At 41.6% G+C, this 27,901-nt stretch overlaps 1 protein-coding gene and 1 long non-coding RNA gene across 8 annotated transcripts in view; both read left to right on the top strand.

Moving 5' to 3' along the window:
• The window catches only part of ULK2 (unc-51 like autophagy activating kinase 2), a 114,284-nt gene that overhangs the window by 26,071 nt on the left and 60,312 nt on the right, over positions 1–27,901 (top strand). For all 7 annotated transcript variants that reach the window (XR_006742521.1, XR_006742522.1, XM_045586510.1 and 4 more), the window contains exons 6-12: positions 10,346–10,519; positions 11,589–11,662; positions 15,177–15,278; positions 17,924–17,982; positions 20,436–20,518; positions 26,287–26,334; positions 26,671–26,759. Coding sequence is in view for 5 of the 7 variants with exons in the window: in XM_045586510.1 (XP_045442466.1) it covers positions 10,346–10,519; positions 11,589–11,662; positions 15,177–15,278; positions 17,924–17,982; positions 20,436–20,518; positions 26,287–26,334; positions 26,671–26,759 (629 nt within the window). In the remaining 2 variants the exon portion in view is untranslated. The remainder of the gene's footprint in view (positions 1–10,345; positions 10,520–11,588; positions 11,663–15,176; positions 15,279–17,923; positions 17,983–20,435; positions 20,519–26,286; positions 26,335–26,670; positions 26,760–27,901) is intronic.
• LOC118726771 lies at positions 62–7,877 on the top strand. The gene is made up of 3 exons (XR_004990393.1): positions 62–251; positions 7,637–7,640; positions 7,866–7,877. It is a non-coding gene; the product is annotated as an uncharacterized LOC118726771 (long non-coding RNA).

Raw genomic sequence — 27,901 nt, 5'->3', positions numbered from 1 at the left:
TGGCTTCTTCTAGGATTTTTATGGTTTCCCGACTTACATTTAGGTCTTTCATCTATTTTGAGTTTATTCTTGTGTATTGTGTAAGTTGATAGTCTAGTTTCATTTTTTTTCCATGTATCTGTCCAATTTTCCCAACATCATTTATTGAAAAGACTGTCTTGACTCCATTGTATACTCTTGCCTCCTCTGTTAAATATTGAGTATAATGGTTTGAGTCAATTTTGGGGGTCTCTGTTCTGTTTCATTGATCTGTTCTTGTGCCAGTACCAGGCTGTTTTGGTTACAGAGCTTTGTAATATAACTTGATATCTGGTATTGTGATTCCTCCAACTTCGTTCTTCTTTCTCAAGATTGCTGCAGCTACTTGGGGTCTTTTTTGATTCCATATAAATTTTTGGAGTATTTGTTCTAGATCTGTGAAATATGTCATTGGTATTTTAACAGGGATTGAATTGAATCTATATATTGCTTTGGGTAGTATGTACATTTTAATTTGTTTATTCTTTCACTTGTTTATATCTCCTGTCTCTTTTTTCAATATCCTGTAGTTTTCCAAGTACAAGTATTTTACCTCCTTGGTTAAGTTTATTCCTAAGTGTCTTAATTTTGTTGTTGTAATGGTAAATGGGATTGCTTGTTTAGTTTCTCTTTCTGATTACTCATTATTGGTGTATAGAAAAGCTATCCTGCTACATGGCCAAATTCTTTTATTAAAATCTAGTAGTATTTTGGTGGAGTCTTTAGGGTTTTTTTATGTACAATATCACATCATTAGTGAAAAATGAGAATTTTACTTCCTCCTTTCCAATTTGGATGCCTTTTATTTCTTCTTATTGTCTGATCACTCTGGCTAGGGCTTCCAGTACTATCTCTATATAAAGAGTCAGGGTCCGTAACATCCAAAACGACCAAAGGGATGACTAAATGCCACGCTGCATGCACAGCAAGCTTGGGTGGGTGAAGACTGGCAGGTGGGCTGAACTGCTGACCTCTCTGAGAGAGAGACAGAGAGAGACAGACAGACACATGGGGCTGATCAGCAGCAGCCATGGCTGCTGGTGAGTACTGGAGAGAACAGCAGGTCTGATCTGCAGCCTCCGTGGCAGCTGCTGATTAGCCTCTCTTTCTCTGGGACTTGTCAGCAACCATACCCCCCTCCCCCACCTCTCAGAGATCTGAAGTTCAGCCCATTCACCAGCAGCCTGGGATGGCTGCTGATCAGTCCTGCCTTTCTGATCAGGTCCAGAGATAGGCCCAGAGATGCTCTCTGGCATAGAAACCGACCAATCAGAACCAAATCTGGGTGAAAAGCAAGGAACCAGTGGCTGCCTAGGAGGTGGAGCTGTTGATGCTGACTGGCATAGAAACTGACTGGGGTGAACTGTGAAGGCAGAACCTAAGGTGGGGGCTGAGGAGGGGTTTTAAGAGCAACAGCTGTTTGGTGTAAGGTGTAAGAAAGTGGTTCAATTTTTTAATGACTGGTGTGTCATTATATTGCATATGGCTGGCTATCAGTCCAGATATAGATAGGGATTATGTGTTTTGTTTGCCAAGAGCATCTCCTCCTACTGAAAAAGGTCCCCCACCCCCATTTAAGCAATCCTATCCTATATAACCTATATATACTGATAAAAGGGTAATATGCTAATTAGACCAGATTGACCAGCCATCGTCTGGACAAAGCCATGGTAGTGGGGCCTAAGGCAGAGGCTGTTAGGGGAGATCAGGCCAGCAGGGGAGGGCCGTTGGGGGAAAGATCAGGCCAGCAGGGGAAGGCAGTTAGGGGCAATCAGGCAGGCAGAGGAAGTTTGGGGTGATCAGGCAGGCACGTGAGCAGTTAGGAACCAGCTGTTAAAGATTGCAAACCAGCAGTCACACGGATCAGGCCTAAACTGGCAGTTGGATATCCCCCAAGGGACCCCCTGATTGAGAAGGGTAGCGGCTGGGGTGAGAGACATCTCCCCCCCCCCCCCCCCCCATGCACGAATTTCATGCACTGGGCCATTAGTGCTGAATGAGAGTGGTGAAAGTGGACATTCCTGTCTTGTTACTATTTTTAGGGGACATGCTTTTAGTTTTTGCCCATTGGGAATGATGTTGGCTTTAGATTTGTCATGTTGAGATATGCACCCTCTGTCCCCATTTTGCTGAGAGTTTTAATAAAAAATGGGTGTTGAATTTGACGAATGCTTTTTCTACGTCTATTGATATGATCATGTGATTTTTGTCTTTCAATTTGTTTATGTGATGTATCATGTTTATTGATTTGCAACTATTGCACCAACCTTGCATCCCTAGAATAAATCACAGTTGGTCATGGTGTATGACCTTTTTAATATATTGCTGGATCTGATTTGTTGAGGATTTTCACATCTGTGTTCATCAGGGATATTGGCTTGTAATTTTCTTTATAGTGTCTTTATCTGGTTTTGGAATTAGGATAATGCTGGCCTCATTAAAAGAGCTTGGAAGTATTCCTTCCTCTAGAATTTTTTTTTTGAACAATTTAAGTACCCTGTTTTCCCAAAAATAAGACAGTGTCTTATATTAATTTTTTCTCCCAAAGTTGCGCTAGGTCTTATTTTCAGGGGATGTCTGATCTTTCCATGAGCTAGATCTTATCTTCGGAGGATGTCTTATTTTCGGGAAACACGGTAATACATGTGTTTTCTTCCTTGAATGTCTGGTAAAACTTCCCTATGAAACCATCTGGACCTGGGCTTTTGTTTGCTGGGAGTTGTTTTTATTATTGCTTCTATTTCGTCAGTTGTTATTGGCCTATTCGGGTTTTCTGGTTCTTCCTGATTCAGTTTTGGGAGATTGCATTTTTCTAGGAATTTTTCCATTTCATCCACATAGTCTAGCTTGTTGGCATATAGATGTTAATAGTATTTTCTTACAATCCTCTATTTCTGTGGTGGTTTGTTTCTGATTTTATGTATTTGGGTCCTCTCTTTGTTTCTTGACGAGTCTGTAACGGTTCATCAGTCTTGTTTATCCTTTCAAAGAACCAGATCTTGGTTTCATTAATTTTTTTGTATTGTTATTTTAGTCTCTATCTCATTTATTTATGCTCTAACCTTTATTATTTCCTTTCTTCTATTTACTCTGAACTTTTCTTGTTCTTTCTTTTATTTAAAAAATTAATCTTTATTGATTATTATTACAATAATTTCTCCTTTTCCCCCACAAAGCTCTCCACCCAGTTCCCACCCCACCCTCTGCCCTTACTTCTCCCCGAACTGTCCTCATCCATAGGTATACAATTTTTGTCCAATCTCTTCCTGCACCCCCTTTACCCATTTCCTCTTGAGAATTATCAGTCCAGTCCCTTTCTATGCCCCTGATTCTATTATATTCACTAGTTTATTCTGTTCCTCAAATTTTTAATGCACTTGATTTTTGGGTTCACTTGTTGCTAGGTATGTATTTGTTGTTCATAATTTTTATCTTTACCTTTTTCTTCTTCCTCTTCTGAAAAGAATACCTTTCAGCATTTCAGATAATACTGGTTTGGTGGTGATGAATTCCTTTAGCTTTTTCTTATCTCTGAAGCTCTTTATCTGACCTTCTGTTCTGAATGATAACTTTGCTGGGTAGAGTAATCTTGGTTGTAGATTTTTGCTATTCACCACTTGCCATTCCTGTCTGGCCTGCATAGTTTCTATTGAGAAATCAGCTGACAATTGTATGGATGGTCCCTTGTAGGTAATTAACTGTCTTTCTCTGGCTGCTTTTAAGATTCTCTCTTTATCTTTTGCCTTTGGCATTTTAATTATGATGTGTCTTGGTGTGGTCCTCTTTGGATTCCTTTTGTTTGGGGTTCTCTGCGCTTCCTGTTCTTGTAAGTCTATTTCTTTCAACCAGGTTGGGTAAGTTTTCAGTCATTATTTCTTCAAATAGGTTTTCAGTATCTTGCTCTCTCTCTCTTCTTCTGGCACCCCCATAATTCTGATGTTGGTACGTTTGAAGTTGTCCCAGAGACTTCTTACACTGTCTTCAAATTTCTGGATTCATTTTCCTTTTTTCTTTTCCAGTTGAGTGTTTTTTGCTTCTTTGTATTTCGAATCTTTGACTTGACTCTTGTGTTCCTCTAGTCTTCTGTTGGGTCTCTGTACAATATTATTTGGGTCAGTGTATGTTTAATTTCTAGTTGGTACTTTTTCATATCCTCGAGAGTCTGAATTTATCAGCCTTTTCTAGGAAATTCTTGAAAAACCTTATAAATGTGGTTTTGAATTCTATATCCAGTTGTTTATTTTTCTCCATTTTTTTCATTTGTGATCTGTTACTTTGTCTCCGCATTTTCGCTGCTTCCCTGAATTGGTAGGGTAGCTTTGTGTGGTAGGTTTCCTGTATGGCCCAGTGGGTCAGCCTCCCCAGTCACCTGAGGTGGACACTCTCAATGCACCCCTTTGTGGACTGTGTGTACAGCCTTGTTATACAGTAGTTAAGTCTTGATTGTTGTTGGTATCACTGGGAGGAATTGACCTCCAGAGCAATTGACTGTGAGGATCAGCTGTGTCTATGCCGGGAGACCTATGCTGGACACAGCCTTATAGGACCAGACTTGCAAAATTGCAAAAGCCTTTGCACTCAGCTTGGATGTGGCAGAGTCTCAGAGCTGAGCCGACAGTCTTGGCTTCCCGTCAGCCCTGCCTTTGCATGTGCACCTCCAGACCTCTGCCTTCCACACTCCCCTGAGTTTCCCCCTGACAGTCCAGATTCTCCCAGGCTCACCCGGAACTGGGGTTCAGTGCAGTCAGGAGCTTCTGACTCCCTTCCACTAGGGAGAGCTAGCAGCAACCTCTACAGACAGTCATATGCACTCATGCGTGTGTGCCTCCAGACCGCTGCCCTCTGCAGCCTCCTCTCCAAGTCTCTGTGTGCCTCTCTCTCTACCTGACAGTCCAGAATCCACCCCCCTTCCCCCCATATGAGCCTTGGTCCACGGTGTCTCGCCCAGAACTGGGATTCAGGGCAGTGTAGGAAGTTGTTTGATGATGTGGGCAAAGCTTATACTTGGACAAGAAGGCAGAATATAGGAAACTACATGAAAACATGAATAATTCAGAGAAAATGACTTTAAATAGATGAGAACTCGTTTAGAACAGCTGAAAGAGACTCTCCAAGTCAGTTCTTAGTGTAGAAAAGGTAGCTAAGATCTGGGAAATCCTTAATTCGAGTTAAGATCACATGAAACACTGTATGAATCCTATATTGTTTACTTAAAGGAGCCTAGAGTGGTAAATGTGTGTCATACAAGGCAGAATACCATTGAAATAGAGAAAGAAACAAGTTCGGCAGCTTTGGAAAGCCTTACACTTCACTGCAATGTAGTACTACACTCTATAACATAGTTGAGAGACAATGTTCCTGAGCTGCTTCTGTTCATAACACTGTGTAGGAAGTTGTTTGATGATGTGAGCCAGGCGTCTTCAAACTATGGCCCGCGGGCCACATGCGGCCCGCAGAGGAGTCTGATCCGGCCCGCCAGGTTTTTTGGGCAGTGAGCGCAGCCGAGGTGTTACAGTAGGAATTAGTAGTTCATATAGTCCGGCCCTCCAGCTCTCTGAGGGACTGTGATCTGGCCCCCACTTTAAAAAGTTTGAAGACGCCTGGTATAGATAGCTAGTTCATTGCCATCTTAATTCTGTATGCCTCGGTTTCTCTCTGTCATCTTCTCATTACAGCAGTCCTTTAGCATTTCTTATAATGCTGTCTTGGTGATGATGAACTCCTTTAGTAGTTGTTGTTGTTGTTGTTGTTGTTGTTGTTGTTGTTCTTCTTCTTCTTCTTCTTCTTCTTCTTCTTCTTCTTCTTCTTCTTCTTCTTCTTTTTTGTCTTGGAAGCTCTTTATTTCACTATTTTGAATGATAGCCTTGCTGGATATAGTAATCTTGGTCTCAGATCCTTGCTTTCCGTTACCCTGAGTACTTCGTGCCATTCCCTTCTGGCCTGGAGAGTTTCTGATGAGAAATCAGGTGTCAGCCTTATGGGAACTCCTTTGTAGGTAACAGTTTGATTTTCTCTTACTGCCTTTAAGATTCTCTATCTTTAATTTTTGACATTTTAATTATGATTTATCTGTACATGGGCCTGTTTGGGTTCTTCTTGCTTGGGACTCGGTGTACCTCCTGACCTTGTGTGACATTTTCCTTAATCAGGTTAGAGGAGTTTTCTACTGTTATTTACTCAAACATGTTCTCTATTCTTTTCTCCCTTTCTGCCTCTACTGGCACACCTGCTATGTGAATATTGTTATGTTTCATGTTGTCCCACAGCTCCCTTCAACTGTCCTGTTTTTTTTTTTTTTTTTTTTCACTCTGATTGAGTGATTTTTTTCAATCCTGTCTTCTAATTCACAGATTTGATCCTCAGCTTCCTCTAATCTGCTGTGTATTCCTTCCAATGTGTTCTTTATTTGTGCTCTGTCATTCTTTATATTTTCATAGTTACTATATCTTTTCTCATGTTGTTGAGCATCTTTACCATCATTATTCTGAACTCTATATCAGATAAATTTCTTAACTCCATTTTATTTATCTTTTCTGAAGAATTCTCTTGTTCTTTTCTTTGGGGTTGTTTTTTGTTTTCTCATTTTGAGTGCCTGTTTACATTTGTGACTATATATTAGGTAGATCTGTTACACCTCCCAATCTTAAATGCTAGACAATGCCAAATGCTATTTCTGACTAATTAGATTAAGCAAAGCCTCCAGAGACTGCCTCTGCTTACAGACTTATTGGATTTAGACTTGAATAGCCCTCAGGCAATTGTCCACAGGTTTGGTGAGAGTTTTTCCTAACAGGGTGGGGCGATTACTTCATGAGGTCAACTGCATGCCTTATTTATTGGCCTCGAGGCTAATTATTATTCTCAGTCTCTTAATGGGCCTCCACAAGTCCACACCACAGGGTAAGGTGTTTTCCAACATGGTGGGTCATCTGTCTTCCCCCCAGGCAAAACCATCTAGATAGCAATTGTCTTCATGAGAAAGATGACCTGTGCGGTAAGAGGAAATGACTCAGCACAGGAAACCCAGGTGCTGCCTTCTGAGCTCTAGCCCCAGAGCCCCCAACCCTAGCTTCTGCTGGCACAGCTCCAGACCACTCTGCCCTCCCTCTATGTGTGTGGCTGCACGGGGAATTTTATGTGTTGGCCCTTTTAAGAGGGTGCCTGCATTTCCAGCCATCTCTTTCTAGCAGACAGCAACGCTGCTGCTTTTCACAGCCAGGTGTTATGTGGGTACCCTTCTCAGTTCTGGTGCTCTTTGTTGGGGGGCCCAATTTGGGGCAAAGACTCCAGAGTTCTCAGTGGCAACCCCCCACAGCTGAGATGTCCCTCCAAACTTCAGTTGCGTCTGTGGGTGCCCAGCCCGCCCTTTGAGCCTCCTCCCCTCCTCTGTGTGGTCTCCACTCTCCATCCTTGGTTATCAGGGTTCTCTTCAGTGAGTCTTGAGTTTATTATTCAGGAAGTTTTTCTGTATTTTAGTTGTAATTCCAGTTAGGCCCTGGAAGCGTGTCCATGCAGCATCCACTTACTCCGCTGCCATTTTTAATCTTACTAAAAACACTTTATAGTTCGATGTACTACCATTTGTTTAGTCCTACTTTTGTTTCCTTAGCCTAAGGAGATATGTCAGAAAAAAAAAAAAGCCTACACTAATGAAAGAGTAAGATGCAGATTGACTGTACATTCACAATAACCACCAGCCAATCAGGAGTGGGTATGCAAATTAACCCAACAAAGATTGTGGGTTAATTTGCATACACAGGCAGCGCCCCAGTTGTTCCAGGCCTCTGGGCAGCATGGGAAGGTGGAAAGGCAGCTCTAGCTGGAGCGAAGGCAGCAGGGGAAGGGAGGCCTATTCTTGCACGAATCTTCATGCATCGGGCCTCTAGTGTTTAATAATGTCAAGGAGTTTTTTTGTTTGTTTTTTTTTTCTTCATTCTTTTTTTTTATTTTTTTATTTTTACATATTTTATTAAATTTTTTTTTTTTGCCCCTCTCTCTCCCTCCCAAACATCCCCTCCCTCCCCAGAGTTTTGTGTCCATTGGTTGTACTTATATGCATGTATACAAGTCCTTCGGTTGATCTATTATCTCCTCCAGATCTTCCTCCCCTCCCCACTGTTAAGGAGTTCTTTTTTTTAAAAATTTTATTTATTGATTTGAGAGAGAGGGAGGGAGGGAGAAAGGGAGAAAAAAAGAGGGAGGGAGGAAGGAAGAAAGGAAGAAAGCATTTCTTTTAAAATTTATTTATTGATAATTTTTTTCTCCAGTGAACTAATTCTTTTTTCTTTTAAAATATATTTTATTGATCTTTTACAGAGAGCAAGGGAGAGGGATAGAGAATTAGAAACATCGATGAGAGAGAAACATTGATCAGCTGCCTCTTGCACACCTCCTACTGGGAATGTGCCCGCAACCAAGGTACATGCCCCTGACCGGGATTGAACCTGTGACCCTTGAGTCCACAGACTGACACTCTATCCACTGAGCCAAACCGGTCAGGGCATGTCAAGAAGTTTAATGCCTATGTTTTCTTCTTTTGCTTCCCTTGCCTGAGGAGGTATGTCCAGAAAAAATGTTTAGCAATGTCAGTTTACTACCCATGTTTTCTTCTAGGTGTTTCATAGTTTGGGGTCTGATATTTAGGTCTTTAATCCATTTGGAGTTTATTCTTATATGTTATAACAAGGTGGTCTAGTTTCATTGTTTTAAGGGAGCTACCTTGTAGGTAACCAACTGCCTTTCTCTTCCTGCTTTTAAGTTTCTCTTTTTGTCTTTATTCTTTGCCATTGTAATGTGATGTGTCTTGATGTGGGCTTCTTTGGGTTCATCTTCTTTGGGTCTCTGTACTTCCTGAACTTTTTTGTCTGTTTTCTTGAAGGTTAGGGGAAGTTTTCAGGCATTATATCTTCAGATAAATTCTCAATGCCTCTACTCCTCTGGTACCCCTGTGATGCAGATGTTGTCACTCTCAATGTTGCCTTAGAGGTCCCTTAATGTATCCTCATTTTTTAAAAAGTTCTTTTTTTTTTCTTTTTGCTGTTCTGATTGGGTGTTTTCTTTTTCTTTTTTTAAATGTTTTTAAGATTTTTTTTTTTTTTTAGATTTTTAGGGAGAGTGTTAATGTTATTTTTAGCTTCTTTATCTTAATTGCTGATGTAAAGGTTATGTAGAACATATTCTAGAGTTATATGGATGATTTAGAGTTTCAGTGAATTATACTTGTGACTTTTATTTTTTTAACTTTTATTTATTGATTTATTTTAGAGAGCAAGAAAGGGAGGGAGTGGGGAGAGAGAAACATCAATTTGTTGTTCCATTTATTCATTGGTTGATTTTGTATGTGCTCTGACTGAGGATCAAACTGCAACTTTGGCATATCAGGACAGCACTCCACCCACCTGAGCTACCTGGCCAGGGCTACTTGTGACTTTTAGATTCATTGCAATAGGAGTTTGTATTTGTGTACTTGACTGTATTTGAGTACTTATCTAAAGTCTTCATTATTAAATGTGCCGTCCTGTTTGTCGCAGAAATCCAGTGTGGTTGGTCTGTTTTCAGCTTTATATGGATGTGGGGTGGGCTCAGTGGGGTCATCTTCCAGGGTCACACAGAACGCAGGGGAGGAACTAGGATCTGAGCAAAGGCAACCTGACTCCAAACCAAACTGTTAATGAAGCATTATACAACCCAGCGTGCATATAGAAACACTACAGTGTTTGCTTACTGGATAACAACTGTCCTCAAAAATAGCATTCCTGTTACCTTTTATAGCAGTGAAAACAGGTTAAAACATCTCTTCTTAAAGGTGTCTTTAGTTATAAAGATTATGTGGTGGGACAGGAGTGTGAGGCAGATGTGGGAACACAACAGACTCCTGACAGGTCTCAGTGACAGTAATGGCCAACTCTCTCCATTCAAGGATTTCACCTGCTTTAAGCTTGTGCTCATAAAATGGTTGGAATTAAATGTGGACATTGACTCAGATATTTGACTAAAATGAAGGGGAACTTATTATTTGGCTTGTAGAGGGGACTCACGTTTGCTGAGCACCTGTTATATTGAGGGAAATGAGAAAGGAAAAACAAAAATGAACACCAGTGAAAACAAGATGCAAACATAAATCAGTTCCCTTTACAACAAACTAATTAAACTTTTGAGATATTTAATATCTCTTCAGAGACTTAAATTACTAAAGTAAAAGAAAGGGGAGAAAATTTGAATCCAGTTTTTTCCATGGTCTCCTTAGCAACTCACTTCTATTGCTGGCATGTACAGATGGTATTTGATTTTTCGTGGTTAAACATTTATGCGACTCCTTTCCTACCAGCTAAAGGAACTCTCAGCGAAGATACCATCAGAGTGTTTCTGCATCAGATTGCAGCTGCCATGCGAATTCTGCACGGCAAGGGCATCATCCACAGGGATCTCAAGCCACAGAACATCTTGCTGTCTTACGCCAATCGCAGGAAGTCTGGTGTCAGTGGTATTCGCATCAAAATAGGTAAATGGCTGTGCACTGTTTCATGCAAAGAACATTTTTGAGTCTCTGTTTTTAGATAATTATAGTTCATCTTTGTTAGAATGAGTGAGTTTGTTGATGCACTTTGAAAGTTTTTATTGAGTTCAGTGAGGTATGAGATAGTGAACACTTTACATTACTGGCACCATATGCTAAATTTTGCACAGGGGCTCAGATTAGGAATTCCAACAGGAAATACTGTTCCTCCTCCTCCAAGGGAAGTTATAATCCAGTTCTTGGTGTTGGTGGCAAAGTTATAATCCAGTTCTATAACTCATGGAATTTTAACATATGAAATCTAAGAAGCCCTGACCAGTTTGGCTTAGTGGGTAGAGCGTCAGTCTGTGGACTGAAGGGTCCCAGGTTCAGTTCCGGTCAAAGGCATGTACCGTGGTTGCGGGCACATCCCCAGTAGGAGGTGTGCAAGAGGCAGCTGATCGATGTTTTTCTCTCATTGATGTTTCTAATTCTCTATCCCTCTCCCTTCCTCTCTGTAAAAAATCAGTAAGATATATTTTTTAAAAAAGAAGAAATCTAAGAGACCATTTAGTTTAACCTTATTTGGCAGGTTTTTTAGTGCTCTTGGATCTCAAAATTATTTGAAGCAGTTTGTAATGCTAGATTTTAAAAAAAACTTTTTTTAATGGTTTTTAGAAAAATAATTTTTTAGCAATATTTTAAAATTTTCTAATGTTATATTGGTTGCATCTCATATCTGCTGGACAAAAACAGTTCAAATTCTACACCTGGTATTGATATTTAATGAGAGCTATGTTAATTAATTATTTATTATAATTAGCATTTTCCCTTGTAAAGCTTGGTGCTTGATCTCCTTGGTTACAAAATTGGCACAGCACTGACTTGTACAATTGCTGACTACTACTATTTCTTAGCTTGTCAAAATTGAAGTAGCTACTTTTTCTTTGGTAAACAGTCTTATTTATTGGCTGTTAATTTCTTTTGTGCCCTCTTGTCTCCTGAAGAATTACATGATCTTTGTTAAGTGAGCAAAAGTATCATTTGTTTTTCTCCTTTTTATTTTGTGAAATAGCGGATTTTGGTTTTGCTCGTTACCTACATAGTAACATGATGGCTGCAACACTGTGCGGATCCCCAATGTACATGGTGAGTGAGTGTCGTGTTCTTGCGTGTTTACAGCCATAGCATGGTATGTATAACGCTTGTTCCCAAGTAGGATATCAGTTTTTAGAGTCTGAATTGTTATTTATGCCACTTACATTAATTATGTTACTGATAATGCTATAACACAGACACCTTTTGCTTTGGCACAGTGGACTGTAAAAGTTAGTTCTCTTTGCCCTTTGGTTTTAATTTTATCTTTTAATTAGTTATTGACCTGGCCAATCTGACTCGGTTGAATGCCGTCCTGTGCACCAAAATGTCACAGGTTCCATTCCTGTCAGGGCACATGCCGGGTTTCAGGCTTGATTCCCAGTAGGGGATATGCAGCAGGCAACCCATCAGTGTACCTCCCATTGATGTTTCTCTCTTTTTCCCTTTCTCTCTAAAATAAATGAATAAAAAATACTTAAAAATAAGTTAAAATTAATTATTGTAGTAGAAATTTCCTACTATTTTAAAATGAAAATAAAAATTGATGAAGTATCATCATGCCATACTTGATGTGTAATATTAAGAATACTTACAAAACACCTTTTGGGTTGGGGAATCTCTTCAGCTATAGGATATGTTAATTTTTTGCATGTTGTCTTTCTTGATGAGATCCCTATATTGTAGAAGCTTTTTTACTCAGTGTCACACTTAAAAGCCGAACAATCTTAGCTTTCCTTTTTATTTTTTCACTAGTGGCCTAGTGCATGAAATTTTTGCACACTAAAAGGGAATTAATTAGAGGAAATATTTTAATATAGCTATTTGTCCTTTCACTATAATAAAAGTTTTAGAGATGAAAGAAAATTAGTAAAATGTATATGAAAATCTTCCTCCTTGTCAGAGTTTGGGGTGCACCGTGAGACCCAGAGTCAAGTCCCCACCCTCGAAATTACACGAGACCCAGACTCGGCCGGCCCCACCTCCAACAAGCCCTGCCAGGCGGGGGGCGCAGCCTCAGGTTCTCCGTGCACCCTCATGGGGCAGGGGGCCTGGCCTAAGGTCCCCAGCCTGTCACTGGGGCGGTGGGCGGGCCTTGAGTTCCCCAGTTAAGCTGTGCCTGGCAGGGGGCATGGCCTGAGATTCCCCGTCAAGCCCCGCTGGGCAGGGTGCCCAGCCTCAGATCCCTGCTGATTGCTCATTACAGCTTGTTATGGGAACCCTGCGTTCGTTGTGGGTGCAGCCATCTTGTGATGGCATTATGGTGTGAGGGTCAAATTTGCATATTACCTCTTTTTTATATAGGACATGCATATTGCTAGGTCTGATGGGGTTAAGCTATGAAACTTCTAAACTAATGTGAAGTATTAAGCCTAGAAATATCCTTTGTAGTAAATAAATGTACCTGTTTCAATTCTAAGTTTAAAATGGATTTATTTCTAATTAGGATTTTGTCTCATCTAAAATCAACTTTGAAATCAAGGGAACTAGTAATCAGAGTTCAAAAAAATTTTTACATTAGATTTACTTTTTTTTATCATAATTTCACTGCTTATATACAAAATTATTAATTTAATATAATTTAGAAGTTATTTTGCACTTGTTGAGTATGAAATTAGTCCAGCCATGGGTTAATAGCTTTAAGGGTAGAGAGAGTGCTTAAGCTGATTTTAAAAAATATATATTTTATTGATTTTTTACAGAGAGTAAAGGAGAGAGATAGAGAGCTAGAAACATATATGAGAGAGAAATATCGACCAGCTGCCTCTTGCACACCCCCTACTGGGGATGTGCCCGCAACCAATGTACATGCCCTTGACTGGAATCTAACCCGGGACCTTTCAGTCTGCAGATTGACACTCTACCACTGAGCCAAACCGGTTTCGGCTTAAGCTGATTTTTAAAGGAAATTGACTCAACAAGAAATTTACAAGGGACAATAAAAATTTTATGCCTGGAAAATAAAATTTCACTATCTTTTTTTTTTTTTTTTTAATATATTTTATTGATTTTAAACAGGAACTGAGAAGGATAGAGAGTTAGAAACGTCGATGAGAGAGAAACATCGACCAGCTGCCTCCTACACACCTCCCACTGGGGATGTGCCCTCAACCGAATTGAACCCAGGACCTTTCAGTCCGCAGGCCAATGCTCTATCCACTGAGCCAAACCGGTTTCGGCAAAATTTCACTATCTTAAATATATTTCACATTTCTGTTTAATGCTTATCCTGATTGATGGTATTTTTAAAAAGCAGCATTAAGTGAGAAGTGAAAAAATAGCTGTAGCAAAGCAGCAGAGAAATAAATGCCTTTGTTTTTTAAGATAATTTTATTGTGTTTTGTAGTACAGTTTTTCTGTTGTTTTAAAAGCTTTCAAGTGACAGAGAAAAGGTATATTATAGCAAACACTTGTGTCCCTACCACCTAAATTTAACAAAGTTAACATTTGCCATGTTTGCCTTCAAGTAAAATATTTCAGAGACGGTCCAAGTTCCTATTGTACCTGTCCCTTTTCCCATGTCCCACTCTTATACTCTCTTCTCCCAGAAGTAACCCCTATCCTGTAATTGCTATGTGTGTTTCTTTATTATTTTAGTATTCTTACTATATTTCATAATATATAGAAACTAGAGGCCCGGTGCACGAAATTCATGCACGGGATGTTTGGGGGTGTCCCTCAGCCCAGTCTGCACTCTCCAATCTGGGACCCCTTGAGGGATGTCCGACTGCTTGTTTAGACAGGATTGGGCCTAAATGGACAGTTGGACATCCCTCTCACAATCCAGGACTACTGGCTCCCAACCGCATGCCTACCTGCCTGATTGCCCCTAACCACTTCTGCCTGCTAGCCTGATCACCCCCTAACCACTTCTGCCTGCCAGCCTGATCACCCCCTAACCACTCCCCTGCCAGTCTGATCAAAGCCTAACTGCTCCCCTGCCAGTCCAATTGCCCCTAACTGCCCTCCCCTGTGGGCCTGGCACGCCCCCCCCCCCCAACTGCCCTCCCCTGCAGGCCTGGTCATCCCTAAGTGCCCTCCCCTGCAGGCCTGGTCCCCCCCCCCCCCCCCCCCCCCCAGCTGCTCTCCCCTACTATCCTGGTCCCTCCCAACTGTCCTCTCCTGTAGGCCTGGTCCCCCCCAACCGCCCTGGCCTGCAGGCCTGGTCCCCTCCAGCAGTCCTCCCCTGCAGGCCTGGTCTCTTTCCTTCCCCCCCCCCCCAATTGCCCTCCCCTGCAGGCTTGGTTGCCCCAACTGCCCTCCCCTGCAGGTCATCTTGTGGTGGCCATCTTGTGTGCTGGAGTGAGAGTCAATTTGCATATTACCTCTTTATCATACAGAATGCTTGTTTCTACAACTTATTTTCATGCAACATTGTTTTTGAGATTTACCAATAAATGTCAGTGTAAGAAAGTATTGTAGTTCTGTATTCAGTAGTTTCATTTTAATTAGGAAAATATCACAATGTTTTGTGTTTATTTTAGTAGGGTTTTTTTTCAGTTAACTAATATGTACATATTAATTATGTAAATAACATAATGCTCTCTCTTGCACTTTCTTACCACAGGCTCCTGAGGTTATTATGTCTCAACATTATGATGCTAAGGCAGACTTGTGGAGCATAGGAACAGTAATATACCAATGCCTCGTTGGAAAACCACCTTTTCAGGTACTCTGACTTTTTCTTATGTGCTCAGTGTTGGGATCTTCTCATTTTGCCTTTGACTTATAAAATGGAGAATACCTTGAAAGCAGTGTTTTTTGTTCCTTTGTGACATATTTTAATTTAGTTACAGGCAAAAACTACTGTAGTGAGCCAAAACATTTTTTTTTATTTTTATCTGCCTTTCCTTTGTAGTTGGAATGAGCCCATTACAGGTTTTCCAGGGTCGTGGTCGGCAAACTGTGACTCGTGAGCCACATCAGCTCTTTGGCCCCTTGAGTGTGGCTCTTCCACAAAATACCATGGCCTGAGCGAGTCTATTTTGAAGAAGTGGCATTAGAAGAAGTTTAAGTTTTAAAAATTTGGCTCTCAAAAGAAATTTCAATCGTGTATTGTTGATATTTGGCTTTGTTGATTAATGAGTTTGCCAACCACTGTTCCAGAGTATTAAAAACTAGTGGGTATGAATTGTGATGTCATTGTTTTCTGCTTAGCCTGGTTTTGGGATCTTGGAATCTAAATAGGGCTAGCCTGGGAATATCACTGGAAACTGTCCACAGGTGGCTATTCCTATCACTCTGGGTCAGAGAGAGCAAGTTGTTTAGGTTTTATGGAAATTATTTTGGGTCTGTTTCTCTGTCCTTCTTTGCTATAACATCCTGTCAAAAAGAGACCCTCTAGATTCTAGAGTCTAGAATATAATCATGGCGATTTCTCTTGAATTCATATTGCGTAATTGCACAGAGGTTTTTTGAACCTAAATACTGGATCAAAGTGAACCTACTAGCCTAAGATGGTATTTAAAACTCAGTGACACAACCAGGTCAGGCAGTTATTTTTCAGATTCCATTTGTCTGCATAAGCAGCCCTAATGCAGCAGCTCTTTCTGGGAGGGTGCTGCTTGCTCCTGTGGAGAGACGGAAAAGTAGTGGGATTCTTAGTTCTCTTCCTGGAATCCCTTGAAGGTCTTAAGGTTAAAATATACCCTGATTTTACACAGTAACAGTGTACCTGTTGGATAGGCCATGACTATTAGTTCTTAACCTCTAGAATAGTGGTTCTTAATCTTTTCTAAGTTTCAGGCCTCTTGAGTGTTTGACCTCAGTGCCCAGATATTTAGAATTTGCATATCTATTTCAGAGCTTTATTAAGTTCCTGGTGGCATCTATGGCTTGTTCAACAATCTATGGCTTCCAAGTCAGAATCTATGTTCTATATAGCAAGAAAGTAAACATCAATCATATGGTTTAGAATTTTTGCCCCTGCTATTTAGTAAATTAGAAGCCCAGTGCATGAAATTCGTGCATGGGTGGAGGGGGTGGTCCCTCAGCCCAGCCTGCACTCTCCAATCTGGGACCCCTTGAGGGATGTCTGACTGCTTGTTTAGGCAGGATTGGGCCTAAATGGGCAGTTGGACATCCCTCTCACAATCCAGAACTGCTGGCTCCCAACTGTTCGCTTTCCTGCCTTCCTGATTGCCCCTAACCACTCTTCATGCCAGCCTGATCACCCCCTAACCATTCCCCTGCCATCCTGATTGATGCCTAACTGCTCCCCTGCCAGCCTGTTTGCCCCTAATTGCCGTCCCCTACAGCACATGTGTCAAACACAAGGCCCGCGGGCCAAATCCGTCCCGCCAGGCCTTGCAATGTGGCCCGCACCGCGCTGTCATCACTGCACTCCGCTGCGTTTCCATCACAATGATAGTTTATGACTGTTCAGTAAACCATTCGGCCCGCGATTTAGGCTGGATTTTAGATTTTGGCCCCTTCTCTGATTGAGTTCGACACCCCTACCCTACAGGCTTGGTTCCCCCCAACTGCCCTTCCCTGCATGCCCAGTTACCCCCAACTTCCCTCCTCTGCCTGCCTGGTCCTTCCTAAATCCCTCCCCTTCTGGCCATCTTGTGTCCACATGGGGGTAGGGTCTTTGACCACATGGGGGCAGCAATCTTGTGTGATTGGTCAATCTGCATATTACTCTTTTATTAAATAGTATAGAGGCCTGGTGCATAGGTGGGGGCCAATTGGTTTGCCCTGAAGGGTGTCTCGGATCAGGGTAGGGGTTCTCTTGGGGCATGGGGCGGCCTGGGCTAGGGGCCTGTGGTGTTTTGCAGGCTTGCCATGCCCCCTGGTGACCCAAGCAGAGGCCCTGGTATCTTCTACAATTGAAACTTTATAGCTTGGAGTAGAGTCAAGCCTCCTGCTCGCTCTGTGGCCAGCAGCCATTTCTTTTGGGGTTTATGTATCTTCTACAATTGAAACTTTGTAGCCTTAAGCGGAGGCCTGGGCGGGCCAGGGTGTGCAGAAAGCTTGGCTTCTTCTATTGCCAGGGGCAACCCTAACTTCCCACTCTTTCCAGCTCTGTGGCTGCCACCATTTCTGTTTGGATTTGTTTACTTTCTATAATTGAAACTTTGTAGCCTTGAGTGGAGGCCAGCAAGGGCAGGCAGAAAGTTTGGCTTCCTCTATTGTCTGGGAAACCCAAGACTTTTTCCTGCTCTCTGTGGCTGTGGCCATCTTGTTTGAGTTTATTTGCATATTCATTCTTGATTGGTTGGTGAGGTTGGCTTATTGGTATAATGGAGTGATGGATAATTTGCATATTACTCTTTTATTAGCTAGGATTAAACCTTTATTTTTTATTAACAGGCCAATAGTCCTCAAGACTTAAGGATGTTTTATGAAAAACACAGAAGCTTAATGCCTAGGTAAGTTTGAGCTTTACTCTTACTCTTCGTTAATACAATTAATACAGTGTTATTTATTTGAACTCTCTGTTCTATATATTGCCATTATTGAGCCTTTTTTCCAATGACAATGAGAACATTTGTTATAGCAGGAAATTAGAAAATTACTAGTGCATCATAGGTGCCTGTGTATTGCATATCATTTTCCTTTGTTTTTATATTTAAAAGAAAAACTATGGACCTGGCCTATGTGGCTCAGTTGGTTGAGTGGTATCTCATGCACTTAAAGGTCTCTGGTTTGATTCTGGTCAGGTCATGTGCTCGGTTGTAGGCTTTATCCCTAGTGTGGGGCATGCTGGAGGCAGTGGATCAATGTTTCTCTGTCATCATTGATGCTTCTATCTCTCTCCCCCCTCTCCCTTACTCTGTGAAATCAATAAAACATATTTTGCTCAGCTGGTGTAGCTTAGTGGTTGAGCATCGACCTATGAACCAGTCAGTCGGTTTAATTTTCCTGGTCAGGGCACATGCCCAGGTTTCGGGCTCAATCCCCAGAAGGGGGGCATGCAGAAGGCTGCTGATCAATGGCATCTCTGTCTCATAATTGATGTTTCTATCTTTCTCTCTTCCTCTCCCTTTTCTGAAATCAATAAGAATATATTTATTTTATTTTTATTTTTTAAAATATTTTTATTGATTTTTTACAGAGAGAAAGGGAGAGGGATAGAGAGTTAGAAACATCAACGAGAGAGAAACATTGATCAGCTTGCCCTTGACCGGAATTGAACCTGGGACCTTTCAGTCTGCAGGCTAATGCTCTATACACTGAGCCAAACCAGTTTCGGCTATTTATTTATTTTTAATTTAATAACTCTTTATTGCTCAGATTATTACAATAGTTTCTCCTTTTTTCCTCCATAACTCCCTTCCACTGGTTCCCACCCCAACCTCTGCCCTTACCTCACCCCGATTGTCCTCATCCATAGGTGTACTATTTTAGTTCAGTCTCTTCCTGTACCTCCAAACCCCTTTCCCCCTGTTAATTTTTAATTCACTCTCCCTTTCTTTGCCCCTAATTCACCAGTTTATTCTGTTCTTCAGACTTTTAATTCACTTGATTTTTAGATGAAATCAATAAGAATATATTTAGCACTGGCTGGTTCCTGGGTTCGATTCTGGTCAAGGGCACATGCCTGGGTTGGTTGCCAATAGGGAGCGTGCAGGAGGCAGCTGATCAATGGGATTACTCTCTCATCATTAATTTTTTTTCTCTCTCTCTCTCTCCTCTGAAGTAAAAATAATAAAACATATTTTTAAAAAGAAAAGAAAAACTATGGAAGTTATATTTGTTCTGTGAGAAGAAGGAGATGCAAACAGAATAGATGTACATAAAGTAGAAAATAAATTCTCTCTAGGCCTTCCCTGACCAGGAATAATGAGAGTTTGCTGTGTTTCCTTCTAAATCTTCCTTGTGCAAGTTCCTTTTGCACTTTTGAATGCTTGTTTATTTATATATTTATATACACAGGTATAGTTCAGTATAAATTACATCATATTTTGCAAATTGTCCAGTCCATCTTTTTCTACTCTACAATTCAGCATAGACATTATTCAGAAACTACTGCATCCTTTAAAATGGCTACACAGCGTCTCATGGTTATTTATAATTATCAGGTTTTGTTTGATCAGATGCTTGTTTTTATTTTCTGGTTAATACAAATAGGCATTAGTGGGGGGCACAAAGAGGGAGAGTGTGCACACATTGTGTGTTTTGATGGACCCCTAAAATGGACCTGCTGGACTGAAGGTACTCCCAGTTGGCTGCTCCTTGCTTACACAGCGCAGAGTACGCCTTCCCCACACTTACCACGGCGGGATGCCGTCACCCTTGCTGCCTCCCAAATGGGAAGGACAGATGGCTACAATGTCCTTCGCATTGTTCTCTGTGTTAGTGAGGTTGGCTCTTTTTTATTTCTTTGATGTCCTTTCTGTAGTTTTCTGTGAATTGCATATTTCTATTATTCCTTTTTCAGTTGCCTTGTCTTTTTATTGTTGGATTTCAGGAAGCTGTATTATTTCTCACTTATATTTATTTAAGCTCTGCCTTTTCCAGAACGAATTGGAGGCAGCCTTTTTTTTTAAACAGAGAACTCTGTAGTAGTAATTGTTAGTCCCAGGTTGCAGTTGTGATAAAACCCAATATTGCCTATCTTGTGAAGTGCTTTATTCACGTAGATATTCCAGCATACCGCAGGAATGAGCACATAACAGGGATCATTCTCAAAGACAGTTCCTTACTGTATTTTTTTCCTTTGAGGATTGAGGCTTTACTGTGGTACTGGTGTGAAATGTAGTGTTTGTGAAATTGCATATACCTTTTTGTTTATACATTTAAGGCAAAAGTTGAGTAGTTAATGTAGTATATAAACTCACCATTTAGGTTGTTTGTTTGTTTTTTCCCTCCTTTCCCTCAGCATCCCCAGAGAAACATCCCCATATTTGGCTAATCTTCTTTTGGGTTTGCTTCAGAAAAACCAAAAAGATAGAATGGACTTTGGTAAGTAATATTTTCAATTTATTCATGCTTTCTGGTTTTATTTGTATACTAGGAGCCCAGTGCACAAAATTTGTGCACAGGGAGAGGAGGTGGTCCCTCAGTTCAGCCTGCACCCTCTCCAATCTGGGACACCTTGATTGATGTCCGACTGCTTACCAGGATCGGGCCTAAATGGTCAATTGGACATCCCTCTCACAATCTAGGCCTGCTGGCTCCCAGGTGCTCGCCTGCCTGCCTTCCTGATTGCCCCTAACCACTTTTTATGCCAGCCTTATCATCCCCTTACCATTCCCCTGCCAGCCTGATTGATGCCTAACTGCTCCCCTGCCAGCCTGTTTTTCCCTAACTGCTGTCCCCTGCAGGCCTGGTCCCCCCAACTTCTCTCTCCTGCAGGCCTGGGTCCCCGCCAACTGCCCTTCTCTGTAGGCTTGATCACCCCCAACTGTCCTCCCTTGCAGGCTTGGTTCCTCCCAACTGCCTTCTCCTGCTGGTCATCTTGTGGTGGCCATCCTGTGTCCACATGGGGGCAGCTATCTTTGACCACATGGGGGTAGGCCATCTTGTGTATTGGAGTAATGGTCAATCTGCATATTACTCTTTTATTAGATAGGCTTCTGAAAAGATTTTTTAAAGAAGTCTATAGAGATTTCAGAAGAAAATTAGACTCAGTTTCACTTTTCTTTCTATCTCTCTCTTTCACCTACTTTGTAAATATTTATTGAGTGCCTGCTATGTTTTAGTTTGGGGATAGAGTAATAAACAAAATCCCTGTCCTCATGATGCATATATTCTAGTGGGGGAGAGACAAACAAATTATAACTCTAATTCCATGCTATATTAGGAAGTGATGAGTACTATGAAAAAACTAAAAGAGGGAAGATAAATGAGGGTGGGTGGGGATTAACATTTTAAGGTAGTTAGTGAAGACGTTCCTGAGAAAGTGACATTGGAATAAAGACTTGATTGATGTGTGTAAGCCATGGGGGTGTCTCTGGGAGAGCTTTTCAGGCAGAGTGAGTAGCCATAACACTGCCCTGAGCTGGGAAGATTGTGTAGACTTGAGCTTTTGCTTAAAGTGTGATGGGGAGCCATTGGAAGGTTTTGAGCAGAAGAACAATATGATCTGACTAAAGGACCAGTTTGGTTGCTTGGTGAGAACAGCCTGTGGTGGGGGTTGTGGGTAAGGAGGCAGGAGGAGGCTGGGAGACTCAAAGAGACCAGAGAGCCACCATGTGTGAGATGAAGCAGCTTAGATTGGGGCAAAAGCAAGGGAGGTGGGAAGAAAGTGGTGAATTCTGGATCTTTTTGGAGGTAGAGGCACTGCATTTCTGGTTGGATTGGATTTGGGGTGTGAGAGAAAGAGAAGACTTAAAGACGATTCCCAAATTTTTGGCATGAGCAGCTGAAAGGATGGAGCTGTCAGTTATAGGTTGGGAAAGTGTGTGGCTAGAGCAGGTGTGGGGGAGAGATTAGGGTTTAGGTGGGACATGTTAAATTTAAGATTTGGTATCTAAGTACAGGTGTTAAAGGCACCTGGATATCAGAGGGGAGAGGTTGAGGTTGGTGAAATATTTGGGAAAAGATCTGGGAGGAAGGAATGGAGGAGAAACACCCCAGAATCCTGGTAGAAAAGTTCCTAACTCCAAAGAATGGGTTTAAGGGCCCAGAGAGGCACCTCCTCATGGCGGCCCTGGTGCTCTGCTCAGAGGCAGCTGAGCTCCAGTGCGCATTGTGGGAGTGGGCTGTGGGGCCTCTCAGAGGCCACTGCCTGTCTCAGAATTTTATTTTATTTTAAAAAATATATTTTTATTGATTTCAGAGAAGAAGGGAGAGGGAGGGAGAGAGAGAGAGAAATACCAATGATGAGAGAGAATCATTGATCAGCTACCTCCTGCAGGCCCCACCCTGGGGATGGAGCCCACAACCCATGCAAGCTTTGTGATCAGTAGTCCACCGTGACCTCCTGGTTCATAGGTCGACACTGAATCACTGAGCCATGCTGGCCAGGCTGTCTCAGAATTTTAGATACTTAAGGTGGAAGCTACTATCATTGATTTTGAATCTTTCTTCTTTTGTAATATAAGCATTAAAATGAAAAATTTCCCCCTCAGTACTTTAATATATCACACTGTATCTTCATATACTATTTTATCACTTCATGTATAATGAAAAAACTTAGAGTGCTTAATATTGTAGGGATTATATAGTTTTTAAAGAGTTTGAAAGAACATTTATCCTTGAAACTGTTTGGGTGTCAACTTATTTTGGGGGAATAGTTTTTTAATTCATTCTTATCAATCTTATGTAAAATATAAGACTCCAAAATGACAGACCAAAAAACCCATAAAACATGTTTAATGAAAATGCTTATCAAATTAATCTTTAAATTTTTTTAGAGAAAAATGCATTGGTTATTTTTTCTGTAGTAATCCTATCCTATATAATAAAACCCTAATATGCAAACTATAGAATGACTGGAGGAACAACTGGTCGCTGTGACATGCACTGACCACCAGGGGGCAAACGCTCAATCAGGAGCTGCTCCCTGATGGTCAGTGTGCTCCCACAAGGAGAGCATCACCCAGCCAGAAGCTGGGCTCATGGCTGGCCAGTGCAGCTGCGGTAGTGGGAGCCTCTCCAGCCTCAGCTGCAGGCGGGCAGTAAGGAGTGAGAATGTCCCAGACTGCAAGAGCCCTGGACTGCAAGAGGGATATCTGACTGCTGGCTTAGGTGTGGGAATTGAACCCTGACCTCCTGGTTCATAGTTTGATGCTTAACCACTGAGCACCACTGGCTGAGTTACTATCTTTTATTATCAGGCTTATTGTGTAGTTTTTATTTTTGGTGGATAGTGAAGAAATTAAATCAAATTAATATATAACATTTTTTAAATAGAAATAATAAATTTTTGAAACCAGTTGCAAGACTACTTCTGGGATAGAAGGATAGAATTTAGTGTACAAATCAGCTACCTAGATTTCCTCTCAGGTCAGTAAACAGCCGTAGTTCAAAAAGATGCCGAGGAAGGGCTGGTTGCAGCCAGTGCTCCCTGCTGGTCTGCTGAGAACACCGCACACTGGAACTAGTCCACATCAGTGCCTCAGGCTGTGTTGTGTTGGTAATGGATGTTTTGAAAATTCACAATTATTATTTTAAAATTTTCATTAAGAATTACTTATAAGAGGATCCAAGGTGGCTGCACAGGTCTCACACAACAATTTCAGTAAAATACAACTAAAATACAAAATAGACATTATCCAGAACTACAGGAAAGTCGACTGACTGGAAATTCTACAACTAGAAGGAAAGAGAAAACCAGAAGGAAAAGCAGAGGAGCTATAAAAGCTTAAGTACGGAGACACGCTGCGCGCAGAGAGGATGGAGCTGGAGAAGAGAGGGAGGCTGAGTGCCTGGCTGGCGTTCCCTAGCGGGAAGGAGATAAAAGCTCCGGACTGTGCTGGACCCCAGACCCAACAGCGCTGAACCCCAGTTCTGGGCCAGACCCTGGGGACCCAGGCTCATACAGAGGTAGCCTGGACTGTGAGGCGGTATCTTGGGGGAGCGGCGAAAGGAGGTCCCGGAGGCGCGCACATTGCGTGCAGAGAACAGAGTGTTGACTGTGCCGCTGGATTGCCCTGGCAGGAGGGAGACAGGGGCTCCAGACTGCTCTGAACTCCACTTCCAACTCCACTTCCAACTGAACTGAACCCCAATTCCGGTCTCATTGGGGGAGAGCCTAGACTGTTTGGTGGCGGGCGAAACTCGAGGGAGCCTTTCTCTCAGAGGTGCTAGTAGTGAGTACTGGAGGACACAGGAATACTGAGACTCAGGAGCCTCAGAGGGTGTGGCTGACGGAAGCTAAGACTGGAGGCTCCACCCTAAAACTCTGCCCCATCCAAGCTGAACACAGACTTTTAAGGCTACCAACTCAGGGAAGCTGCGAAAATGCCGAGACAAGGAAACAGATCACAAACGAAAGAAATGGAGGACAAAAAGCGACTGGATATAGAGTTCAAAACCACACTTAAAGGGTTTTTCAAGCATTTCCTAGAAAAGCCCAATAAAATAAGGGATCAACAAGAAATAAAGAATACATTGTCTGAAACAAAAAATATTATACAGAGTCCTAAAAATAAAATGGAAGATCCCAAGAATCAAGTAAAAGATTTGGAACATAAAGAGCCAGAAGACACTCCTCCGCAGAAGCAAGAAGACAAGAGAATCCAGAAAGTTGAAGATAATATAAGAAACCTCTCGGACAACTTCAAGTGAACCAACATCAGAATTATGGGGGTCCCAGAAGATGACAGAGAGCAAGATACTGAAAACATACTGAAAGAAATAGTGACAGAAAACTTCCCCCACCTGGGGAAAGAATTAGACTTACAAGTCCAGGAAGCGCACAGAACTCCAAACCAAAGGAATCCAAAGAGGACCACACCAAGACAAATCATAATTAAGATTCCAAGAGCAAAAGACAAAGAGAGAATATTAAAAGAAGCAAGAGCAAAGAAGGTAGTTACCTATAAAGGAGCACCTATACGATTGTCAGCTGATTTCTCAACAGAAACCATGCAGGCCAGACGGGAATGGCAAGAAATATTCAAGGTGATGAATAGCAAGAACCTACAGCCAAAGATAATCTATCCAGCAAAGCTATCACTCAGATTCGAAGGTCAGATAAAGAGCTTCACTAATAAAAAAAAAGCTAAAGGAGTTCATCACCACCAAACCAGAATTATATGAACTGCTGAAGGGGGTTCTTTCAGAAGAGAAAGTAAATAAAGATAAAAATTATGAACAACAAATACGTAACTATCAACAAGTGAATCTAAAAACCAAGGAAACTAAAAAAAAAAAAATCTGAGGAACAATATTAACTGTTGAATATAATAGAATCAGAGGTATGGAAGGGGAGTGAACTGTTTATTCTTGGGGAAAAGGGGAGAGGGGGATGTTGGAAGAGACTGAACATAAACTGTGCACCTATGAATGAGGACAATGGGGGGTGGGGAAAGGGCAGAGGGTGGAGTGAGAAGGGGGGGGAAGGAACATTTGTAATAATATGAACGATAAAAATGTATTTAAAAAAAAAAAAAAGAAATATTCAAGGTGATGAATAGCAAGAACCTACAGCCAAAAATACTCTACCCAGCAAAGCTATCACTCAGAATCGAAGGCTAAAGAACTTCACAAATAAAAAAAATAAAAAAATAAAAACTAAAGGAGTTCATCCCCGCCAAACCAGAATTATATGAATTGCTGAAGAGGGTTCTTTAGGAAGAGGAAGAAAATAAAGATTAAAAACTATGAACAACAAATATGTAACTATCAACAAGTGAATCTAAAAACCAAGGGAATTAAAAAAAAATCTTATGAACAATATTAACTGGTGAATATAATATAATAGAATCAGAGGTATGGAAGGGGAGTGAACTGACAATTCTCAGGGAAAAGGGGAGTGGGGAGTGTGGGAAGAGCCTGAACAAAAACTGTGCACCTATGGATGAGGACAATGGGGGGTGGGGAAAGGGCATAGGGTGGGGTGGGAACCTGGTGGAGGGGAGCAATGGAGAGGGGGAAAATGAGGAACATTTGTAATAATATGAACAATAAAAATTTATTTTAAAAAATTCTTATAATTTGATTATTTTGATTTATAAAAATAATATGCTTTTACATTTAAAGGGAATGAAGGCAACATAAATAGTTAATAATTACTTATAATTAATGGATGAGTAAGGTTGCGTTCTCATTTTTCATTACAGAAGCATTTTTTAGCCATCCTTTTCTTGAGCAAGTTCCACTAAAAAAATGTGAGTACCCACTTTTTGCATTTTTACTGAGGAGAGAATGCAAGCTTAAGGAAAAAATTAGTATTTTGTATTACAAAATTAATTTTTATTGTGCTTTTCAAGATTTCATTGACCTTTTTTTTTTTTTAAATACTTGTAGTTGTGTTTATTCCATAACAGTTCTGTTTTTTACTTCTAAAGCCAAGTTTAAATAATTTAGTTGTTGCTGCATTTAATAAGTTAAGTTAATGTGCATTTTTGGTCAACACGAACATGCAGCAATTTGACAAGTTTTTCTGTTAGTCAAGTCGTGTAACTGAAGTACGAAGTGTGTTTCTCCTCTGTTTGCTCTGACAGCCTGCCCCGTGCCCGTGCCCCCGTGTGCTGGCTCCGCCTTGGGAAGTTCCTGCGGCAGCTCGCCGCCCTGCCGCTTTGCCTCTCCACCAGTGAGTTGGGTTTTATTAAAACTACTTGCAGTTCGTGCTGCCGTGTCTGTTCACTGGGGGGGCCTGGGACTGCACTGTAGATATTCTCTTTATATATAGTGTTTGATAGCAGCCTCGGCTTAGATCAAATGGACCTAGCTTTTGTCTCCACCCCGTTTTAGCTTCAGCAAGAAATTTTACCTTCTGGCTGATTTCCTCTAAACACTGAGTGTGCTGTTCTGGTCTCTGCATGCCCTGTGGGGTTGGGCAGGATGATACTTGCAAACAAAAAGAGTCTCTTACTTACTTAAATCTTGGTGGAGAGGTAATTTATAAGACTTACTTTATCTGGATGTCATGAACAGTTTGGATAGTTACTATGCCTGGAATGCCCATGTGGAGGAGCCGCCCTGGAGTCCGTCACTGACTTAGATGTGGTTCCTGGCCCTGCAGGGTTGGTCCACTCCAGCCTCTTCTTTCTGCGAGGTTCCCAAGCCCTTTCTTCAGGGCTTTCTTCCCTCCTTCTACGTGCTCCTTCCTGACCCTGAGAACTTCCTCTCACTCTCACACTGCTGCTTCCTCTCTACTCTTCCTTCCTTTACCGTCTTCTGTATTTTCCCAGACCGGCCCTCCCGCAGATCGCTGTACAGCCTGGGAGGGTGGTGGCCTTGAGGGTTTTCTGCAAGCTGGAGGTCCAAGGGCTCCTGTGTCAGCTATTATATGTTCCAGGCTTGCCTGGCACCACGAATTTCTTCAGCAGGGTGGGCGGCCATAAAAGGAGGTGCTGGATGATTTCCTGGGTGAGGCCACTCAGAGGTCTAAAAGCATGGGCCTTGGGAGCTTCACAACCCTTGCTTGCCACTAGGCCAGTGGTGTGCAGACTCATTAGTCACCAGAGCCAAATATCAACAGTACAACGATTGAAATTTCTTTTGAGAGCCAAACTTTTTAAACTTAAACTATATAGGTACATTGTTATTAATTAGGGTACTCCTAAGCTGGCCTTTGCTAGAAACTCAAGGGGGCAAAGAGCCGCATGCAGCTCATGAGCCACAGTTTGCTGACCACTGAACTAGGACAAAGGACGTAATGTCTCTAAACTGGTTTCTCATATGTAAAGTGAGGATAATTTACCTCCTTCCTGGGGTTTTAGAAGGATAAGT

The sequence above is a fragment of the Pipistrellus kuhlii genome, unplaced genomic scaffold (genome assembly GCF_014108245.1).
Source record: "Pipistrellus kuhlii isolate mPipKuh1 unplaced genomic scaffold, mPipKuh1.p scaffold_m20_p_23, whole genome shotgun sequence".
NCBI lineage: Eukaryota > Metazoa > Chordata > Mammalia > Chiroptera > Vespertilionidae > Pipistrellus > Pipistrellus kuhlii.
This window is presented reverse-complemented; position numbering and strand designations above follow the sequence as displayed.